At 39.3% G+C, this 10,000-nt stretch overlaps 1 protein-coding gene across 1 annotated transcript in view; it reads right to left on the bottom strand.

Moving 5' to 3' along the window:
• Positions 1-10,000, bottom strand: part of LOC137048784 (glutamate receptor ionotropic, kainate 2) — a 66,628-nt gene that overhangs the window by 36,408 nt on the left and 20,220 nt on the right. The window contains exons 4-5 of the mRNA XM_067427057.1: positions 7,450-7,631; positions 689-742 (exon numbers count right to left, since the gene is read on the bottom strand). Of these exons, the coding sequence (XP_067283158.1) occupies positions 689-742; positions 7,450-7,631 (236 nt within the window). The remainder of the gene's footprint in view (positions 1-688; positions 743-7,449; positions 7,632-10,000) is intronic.

Consider the following 10,000-nt stretch of genomic DNA (forward strand, 5'->3'; position numbering starts at 1 on the left):
TGGGTTCAAAGTTCCTCTTTCAGAACTCTCCAGGCTCGAGGGCTTTTAGACTCCATCAGAGTCTCATCAATGCAGACGCGACTCAAAGAACGAGAAATACAGCCACCACTTCAACGAGAATACACATTACAGCTGTTTACCTCAATATTCTCTTCTGTGAACAATGCAGTGTGTGTGTGTGTGTGTGTGTGTGTGTGTGTGTGTGTGTGTGTGTGTGTGTGTGTGTGTGTGTGTTTGTGTGTGTGTGTGTGTGTGTGTGTGAGTGAGTGTGAGTGTGTGTGAGTGTGTGTGTGTGTATGAGGGCATGTTTTTGTAACAAATTACAGGAGAGGGTGAAATATGAGGACATTACCCATGGCCCCACTTTACAAAAGGCTTATAAATCACACAGGAGGAGTTTTTATGAGAAAGTAAAAATGCAGAATGTTTCCTGAGATGGGTTTAGTGGCAGGTGTGTGTGTGTGTGTGTGTGTGTGTGTGTGTGTGTGTGTGTGTGTGTGTGTGTGTGTGTGTGTGTGTGTGTGTGTGTGTGTGTGTGTGTGTGTGTGTGTGATGGGTAGGTTTAGGGGCAGTGTAAGAGGATAGAAATACGGTTTGTACAGTATAAAAACCATTACGCCTGTGGAATGTCCCCATATGTCACAAACACAAATGTGTGTGTGTGTGTGTGTGTCTGTGTCTCTCTCACCAGTGTTGTAAAGATGTAATGATAGTATTCTGTCACCATTCCCATTGAAAGAGCCTGTGGAAATTAAAACAAAATAACACAAACATGAATAAGTCATATTTCACAAAAGAAAAGAGAAAATAAAAATGTTCAGTTGTTTATGACATTTAGGGTTAGGAGAACATCATCAAAGGCCAGATACCGTTGATCAGAGCGCTGAGGGTTTAATAAGGAAGAGACGCTTCATCAGCGCCGCATCTTTAATCAGATCTTTAAAGCCCCGCAGCCACATCGCCTCCTTTAATTACATTCCCATTTTGGTTTGAGGCTTTTGTAATAATGTCACACTAATAGAATTTCTAACAGTGAGATTTAACATGTGAAATATGATCATCGAATAAAATCATCGTTCATACTGGAGACGTGAACACGAGAAGGAATCACTCACATGGAGAACGAGTGGAGAAGTTTGAGACCCACTTTATATTAGATGGCCTTAACTAATGTACTAACATTGTAATTATTCATTTGATACAATGCACTTATAGAGCCCTATCCTGCACCCAGCGCAATTGACTTTGTACACCGCCGCATGTGTCATTCCTATTTTGCACCCACGCAAAGCGCGCTTTTCCCTCCACAGAAGCACGTCGCTAAACTAGTGAATGAACTTGCGCTCCCTGGGCGGTTCAGCGCAAAAAAGGAGGCGTGTTCCGGCGCAAACAATCCCTGGAGCTATTTTGCTGTTCCATTAAACAGTTGCGCCTCTGACCAGAATAAACCCAGTCTAAAGTCAGCGGCGCGTTGTGCGTTGTTCATTATGCTATTTTAAGGGCGCATGCTTGACCATAATGTATAGCGGGCACAACGCGCAGACACTCTGCTCATGTAATCTACACAGATGCCCCATAACGAAACAAAAATATATTGCAGTATATTGGAAAATATCATGTAATACATTAGGCAATATATTCACATATATGGGATTTAATATTTATATTCACCATATATTGCAATATATGAAAGCGGCAATCATTTGTATGTATTGTATTGTAAAAATCGACTGAAAAACTGTTTAACCGATTGTATTTCCACCATCCCCATACAACACAACTTCTCTGTCTTTCACTCCCTTACGAAAGGAAAATATATTTACCAATATATTACTTGAAATATATTTTAATATATTGTACATATATGGAATAATATATTGATGGTATTATAAAATATATTATATATTCATGTAATATATTGCAAAATATACAAATGATTGCCGCTTTCAATATATTGCAATATATTGAAAAATATAAAAATTAATTCCCATATATGTGAATATATTTCCTAATGTATTGCATGAAAGTTTCTAATATACTGCAATATATTTTTGTTTCGTAAGGGCTGCTCTTACAAGAACGTGCGCCTGGTAAATACGCCATAATAATAGCGATCCATAATGGAGCTTGCGCAGCTGCTTTTAAAGGGAATGTTGGATGCCGCTCTGATTGGTTTATTCACGTTACGCCCAAACCACACCTATGAATAATGAAGCTACTTCAGACCAACCCATTTTAGATTTGCGCCGGGCGCAAGAGCCATTTATCCCGCCGGGAAAATAGCAACAGCGCCGAGACCCGCCCACAAAGTTACTTCCGCTTCGCGCTTTGACACTTGCGTTTCAGATCGTTAAAATAGAGCCCATAGTGTACATACATGTTTTTACAATGTACTTACATTTTATAAAATACCTGCATGTTATTACGTCTGTAATTAATTACATTTATAATTACACTTTTGACGCTTCCCTTACCCATAACCCTTAAACTGACCCACACCTGTCCCTAACGCTACGTGCACACCAAACGCGAATAGAGCGTCAAAATCGCGTCTACCACGTCTAGTTTGACGCGTGAACATTTTGAATCCATTCGCACGTCCGCAGCTAATTGGACAAAATCGAGCATTTGAAGCGAAATAGACGCGCGTTAAAGGCGCTCCAGGTGAAATATATTAAGCATCACAGCCACACGTGGTTCAGCCAACGCACTACCTGGATTATCGTCACTGATGTATATTTAAATAAAATATAAAGTTATGAAATTTCACTTTGCCCTCAGTCAAAATGATTTGGTATGCAACAACAGATTAATTGGACCAAAGATCGCCCATTAGATGTACACAAGACGAAGTGTATGTCATGTTTAACCTCTACAGAGACATCCGAGCCAGAGGCAAACGCCAGAAGGACTGGCCGAAGGAAAGGCTGCTCTCGCCGGGGTTAACGAGCGCTGAGCGCCCGGAGATCGCCTGGAGTGTTCTTTTTGTCTATGAGTAAAAAATCCTAGGTAAACCACATATTTTAGCTTTAAACAACTACATTATCAACTGAAAAGCATTAAAACTACATTTAGTGACAGAATATCTGTATTTTTTTTAATTATATGCAGGGTTTCTCATCACGTGGCAGCAGCAAGCAGGCTCCTCATTGGTTAACGCGGCGCGAATTGACACCAAAGTTCAAATTTTTCAACTCGGGCGTAGACGCGAATTCGCTTTAAACGCGTACATGCACAAAAAGCACCACTCGAGCGTATCGCGCAAGACGCTAAATTCGCTTCAAATTCGCGTTATTCGCGCAAACTGGACGCGCGAATGAGGCGGAATCGCGTCCATCGGGCCTCATGAAACGCGTCTATCGCGCCGCAGGACCTCCAGACTTTCAACGCGACTTTCCATTAACATGGAAATCATTCGCTCCAGACGCTCTATTCGCGTTTGGTGTGAACGTACCTTAAGTCTACCCGTATCCCAACTTCAATATCAGTAAAGGTGTGTTGCAATGCAATATGAACACAGTAAGCACATTGTATACTGTAAAAAATTATTTCGAAAATTAGTTACCTGGTTGCCTTAAAATTTTGAGTTCATTGAAGTAATATTTTTGAGTTAATACAATGAACATTTTTTGAGATTCGACAACCTTTACTAAAATATTATTAAAAGATTTTGTAAGTATATTGGGTACACTGTAGGGATGGGCAACAGTGGTCGATTACTCGAACGTGACAGCGACGATCGATCATGAAAACGATGATCGCCCTGACTTTAAAAAATATATTTGTATATTTCTCGAGCCCCTTTCCCGGAGCATTGCCGGGTCGCCTTCTGTGTGAAAGCAACCACGTCCCGGGATTGATTACCGAATTCGACCCGGGTCGGGGACCTAGTAATATTGCGGGATTCGACCCGGGACGAGCGCTGTGTGAACAAAAGCCGAAACTAATGCCGCAACGTGTGCGTAGTTATCGTGCGACTCCTAGAGCTTGTTTTTTCAATAACACAACCCTGCAGTGCCAGAAGAGCTCGTCGGTGTTTTAAACGCAGAGAGTGTTCGTCTACAAAAGAAACTAAAATTAAACAAGCAGAAATGAGCGCAAACTGGACACAAGTCGAGACCACGGAGCTCCTTACTATCCGCGCTGAAGCGGAGATCGCTCGCCGTTATACGTCACATCCGGATGTCACGTGTCAACTCGACCCGGGACCGTTAAGCGTTGTGTGTGAAAGCGCACATATTACGGTATTTCACTGGCAGTGTGAATGGACCAAATCTAGCGGCCCGGAACAAATGCCGGGTCGCATTATCCGTGTATTTGCCGGAATCGCAGTGTGAAAGGGGCCAATGAGAGTCAGCACGGTCAAGCTCATCTGCGCATCCGCGTACTTTTCCACAGATGCAAGTTTTAAGATTACTAGTTTAATTCTTGATTATATGTTGTCTATATCTAAATAATCTCATATAGGACGGCGTTTGGTTGAGTTTAATAACCAGCTAGCAAAGCACTGCCGTTATTTCGGCTGGTGTTCATTCTCTTCAGCTTCAGCTCAAATGCGAACAGCCCGACATTATCGACTCTCGGTTATTTGAGACGGTCATATTATTTCTAGATAGGCTATTTCTTTTTCAAAATCATTGATGATATTAATAATACAGCAGTGTTACTCATTTTTTTAACAGTCGATCTGTTTTTTGCATCATTTTGATGTAAATTTGTCACGTCACAGACAAAGGAATGGGTGCGAGGACTCAAGTGCAAGAAGAATAATATTTATTTATAACAAATAAAACATAAATGCAAAACAAAACCCACGAGGGGGAAAACGTAAACTAGAAAACACATAAACTGAACACATACCACATAGAAGTAACAGGGGACCGGAAGACGTAGACAGTACAAGGATACGACTCAGACTGACAAACACAAGGAGCTTATAAAGGGAAGAAATCAAGAGGGAACAGGTGCGAGAAATCAACACTAATTAGATACTAAGGGGGGAGGGATCAGACAATGACAGGAGCACATGCTCAGAATGACAAAACCCACATGTGCACACAAGACAGGACAGGCATGTGACAAAATTGTAATAGGCATATATCTGATTAATCTCATATAGGATGCGTTTGACTGAGTTTATTAATTCTCTAGCAAAGCTCTGCGGGGGGGTGTATTCTCAGTTGCAGCTCAAATACAATGCCCGATATCATTGACTGGGTTATTTGAGACAGTTAGACCTATTTAGTTTATTTTTCTTTAAGACATTTATGCATCATAATCTATTAGTTATTTTTTTAAAGTCATATGTTCATATTTGCATAGACATCTCATGTTTTTGTGGCATACATTTTCGTAACAGTCTTAAAAGTTTCATATCTCCATTAAGGAGACGCCCCGCCCCCCGCACAAGCCCCGCCCACGGTTAATCGATTACTCGTTTTTGAGACCTATCGATGATCGAAATGAAAAATTGACAAAAATGCCCATCCCTATTAGCTACACTGTTAAACAATTTTTTTTTTGTTGGTTTAACTTAAAAAAGTAAGTGACCTGGTTGCCCTAAAATTTTGAGTTTATTGAAATTAAAAATTTGAGTTGATACAATGAAGGAAATTTGTTTAATAAATACAAACTCAAAATATTTTTGTATCTGAACCACATAAAAATTGTGATAAATCATGAAAATAGCACTATTACACTGCGTCATCACAAATAAAGCACACACAATTACCCAATATGCTTACAAAATCTTTTAATAATATTTTAATAAAGGTTGGAACAACACTGAGAGATAATGAGTAAACGCATCTGCTCACAACGCAATAGAGGAAAATCTGCTTAATAACGTCATGAAAATAGGCTGAGTTTTCAGTTTTTCGAGCAGAACTTGTCATCTGCACCGCTAATAATGCTCTTCTTATTTAGTATTTTTGTCTTGTTTCCAGTCCAAATATCGAAATATTCTTAAATCAAGATGCATTTACTAGATGAGTAAAATGACATAAGATATTTTTTCTTGTTTTGTTTTCGTCCCAAACAGAAACTAGATTATTTTTCTCACCCCATTGGCAGATCATTTTGCCTGTTTTAAGCAAAAACTCACTTTATTTTGATTTTATTTTCAACAAAACAAGAAAAAATACATTATGTCATTTTACTCATCTAGTAAATGCATCTTGGTTTAAGAATGTTTTGATATTTAGACTAGAAACAAGACAAAATGACTGGTCCCACTTTATATTAGGTGGCTTTAAGTACTTATGTACTTACATTAAAAAAATTAAGGGTTATGGGTAAGGGAAGCGTCAAAAGTGTAATTATAAATGTAACTAAGGAAATTAATTAAAGACGTAATAACATGCAGGTATTTTTAAAATGTAAGTTTAATGTAAAAACATGTTTGTACACAATAAGTGCATTGTATCAAATTATTAATTAAAATGTTAGTACATACTGTCACAATTCATCAGTGTGAGTGCCCGTGATCACCACCAGAGGGCACTCCACCCTGGACTGTCATTCCATCACAAACTACATTACCCATAATCCTTGGACTCATTAGCACTCACTGTTTACACCTGTGTCTCATCATCTCATTACCTCGGCCTATATATACCTTGTTCACTCTGTCATTCATTGCGAAGTCTTGTATAGTGTCACAACGGCATTTCTGAGCGTTTCCCTGGTTTCATGTCTCTTGGTCTTTGATTTCTTGCCTTCTCTGTGGATTACCCTTTTGCCTCTGTCCCTTGTTTTGTTTGCCTGAATGAACTGCCTACCTGTGTAAGACCTTTTGCTTGTTTTATGGACTACGGCTTTGGATTACCCTTTAATAAATACTGCGCTTGGATCTTCAACCTTCTGTCTCAGAGCAGTTCGTTATACATACACTGTAAAAAAAATATTGTTGGTTTAACTTAAAAAAGTAAGTAACCTGGTTGCCTTAAAATTTTGAGTTCATTGAAATAAAAAAATTCAGAAATTGGTTTTGAAAACTCAAAATATTATTTTATCTGAACCACAAAAAAATGTGATAAATCATGAAAAGAGCACAATTTGGCACTGTAAAAACATTTCTGTTACTTAAAATGAAGCGTTTATAAAAATAAAGCGTAATGGAAAATGAACTAAACAAAAATGCTTCCATTTAAACCTCACTAAATAAGTGTGTGTGTGTGTGTGTGTGTGTGTGTCATCACAAATAAAACACACACAATTACCCAATATGCCTACAAAATCTTTTAATAATATTTGAATATAGGTTGTCGATTCTCAAAAATGTTCACTTTATTAACTTCAACTTTCAACTTTTTATTTTTTATTTTTTACAATGTAGTAGTTAAGGCCGCCTAATATAAAGTGGGTCCAAATGATGACGTAAGAAGAGCATTTTGTGCATTTTTTTGGTGTGATGAAAGATTTCCAGAGGCATGAGACAGGGCCGCTCACCTGCTTGAGTATCCACGCGGCCATCTCGTGACTGCAGTCGAAGATAACGTGGAACTCCTTGGCTTTCTTCATCTCTTTGAGCAGCGGTTTGGCGTCCTTGGTGTCGGCGGCGAGCTGTCGGATCTTCAGGCGGATGTTGTATCTGGATGGAGCTTTAATGAGCTCCTGCAGGCGGATGAGACCTGCGGGGACACGGCGGCAGATCGCTGACAGAGCACTACAACAGATCCATATCTGACAGCACGTGCCACAAACACACAACGCACAATCCTGAGATTTACACACACACACACACACACCGCTGGATAGCACACGCGCTTTGGATTGTGGCAGAACGTTCATTTGAGAGAAATGCATGTCTTTTAAGACTCACGCATGTTTATTTAACCCCTTAAGTGTCCCTTTTTGAAAATATACATGAAAATTCACTATCCAAACTTAAATGGTTGCAATTCAAGAATGCTTTGGAATATATACATAAGTTTGGTCTCATTTTAAAGAAGACAGTCAGCAGAGTATTGCTCAAGTGAAATCAAAAAATTAAAAAAATGAAGGTATAAAAAAGTTATGGATGTTTAAATGTACTGTAAATCAAATATACTGTACTAGATATTTAATATAAATATATGTTACAAAATCATTTGTACTCTAAAATTACTATCAAATCAAAGCCATATGTCTAATCAATTTGTGTTCCATATTTGAAGTTGATATCACAAAAATTGAAGTTCCCATGAGGTTTTGTTTAGGCGCTGCACCACAAATAGCCACCAGGTGTCATTGAAATTCCATTGATATTTTTTAATGCAATTTCCTGTGTCAATATATATATTTTTGTGTAAATATCACAAAACAGTTTGCAGATATAGAACCGTGAGACTCAGACCTTTCCGACGATATGTGTTTTGTTAAGATTAGAAAAGGTTTTTATTATAAATTAGTTAAATAAATATGAAACATGACGACGCCACTTGGGGGAGGAGCCCGCTGGAATAATTCAGAGCATCGTTTCCATGGTAACGCAAGGTCCAATTTCAAAACGGTTTGCACAGGATGAATCTTGAGTTCGTAAGCTTTCGAATGGATAAATAGTTTGGCAACATTAGATCAGGATAAATATAGGATATAATTGTTTTAAACATGCAGTGGCAAATGGGCCCACCGGTGGGCCAGTGATACTTAAGGGGTTAAGAAACAAGTTTTTAGAAAAATTGCGTGTTATTTAAGAAATACTTGTTATTTGAAGGGATAGTTCACTTTAAAATGAAAATTCTATCATCCTTTACTCACGCTCAAGTTGTTTCAAACCTGTATGAGTTTCTTTCTTCAGCAGAACACGAGGGAAGATATTCTGAAGAATGTCAGTAACCAAACAGTTAACTGGAGCCATTGACTTCCATAGTAGGAAAAAAACACACTATGGAAGTCAATGGCTCCAGGTAACTGTTTGGTTACTGACATTCTTCAAAATATCTTCCCTCGTGTTCTGCATGTTAATTTTTTTAGATAAATCCATATGCATGTAAATGTATATTTTTAAGAAACATGCATGTTTATTTAGGACAGTCATTCCCAAACGGTGGTCTGCGGACCACTAGTGGTCCATGAGGGTACTGCAGGTGGTCCGTGGAAAGGCAAAATTAAATATTTTTTTACCTTCATTTTACCAGGAAATTCCCTTAAAGGGGCGGTGAAACACTCAGTTTCAGTCAATCTCATGTCAATCTTGAGTACCTATAGAGTAGTATTGCATCCTTCATATCTCCGAAAAGTCTTTAGTTTTATTATATTTATAAAAGAAATATGGGCTGTACCGAGTCTTTCTGGAAAAAAATGAGCGCCTGGAGGCGTATCGTGTGGGCGGAGATAAAGAATGACGAACGCGAACAAAGCGGTGACGTCCTCAAGCGTGGAGAAACCCATCGCTATCTCAGCTAATACAGATAATGATCCAGAATCATCCGGAGGCAGAAATAAACTGAACAGGAGAAACAGCAGCAGCAGGACGTCCGTCTCTGTGGTATGGACTGTATTTAGTGGCCTGTCAACATTTGTGTGTCTTTACTCTCAGTTTATGAGGACATGATTCGGTTTATGGACTATTGTATGCGACTAAACCTTAGCAGTAGCAAGCAGAACGGTTTTGCACGTCAGACTAGTGTAACGTTATACAGAGAACAGCAATGGAGTCCGTTAGCGCATTTGAATGACGAAGCACGCGATCGTGTCGTTGACTGATGTTTACTCACGCGACGATAGCTGACAGCACAGACATCTGAAGCAGTTTAACTCACCGGCTGCTTCCAAAGCAGGACCGAACCTTTATCGCTGGGACCGCTCCGTCAGAAACACACTTCTTTGGTATGATTTGGTGAAGTCCTGACAGCAGTGACCGTGGAGATCCACTTTTGAGACGCGACTGAAGCGATGTTGTGAAGCTTCCCGTCATTTCTGCGTTCAAATCGGTTCAAATGCAGCGCTGCCTTCCCAGAATGCTGTGCTGAAGCGCTGAAGTTGCTCGACGTCACCCATAGGAATAAAGTGGAGCGCG

This window comes from Pseudorasbora parva, chromosome 20 (assembly GCF_024679245.1).
Source record: "Pseudorasbora parva isolate DD20220531a chromosome 20, ASM2467924v1, whole genome shotgun sequence".
Taxonomy (NCBI): Eukaryota; Metazoa; Chordata; class Actinopteri; order Cypriniformes; family Gobionidae; genus Pseudorasbora; species Pseudorasbora parva.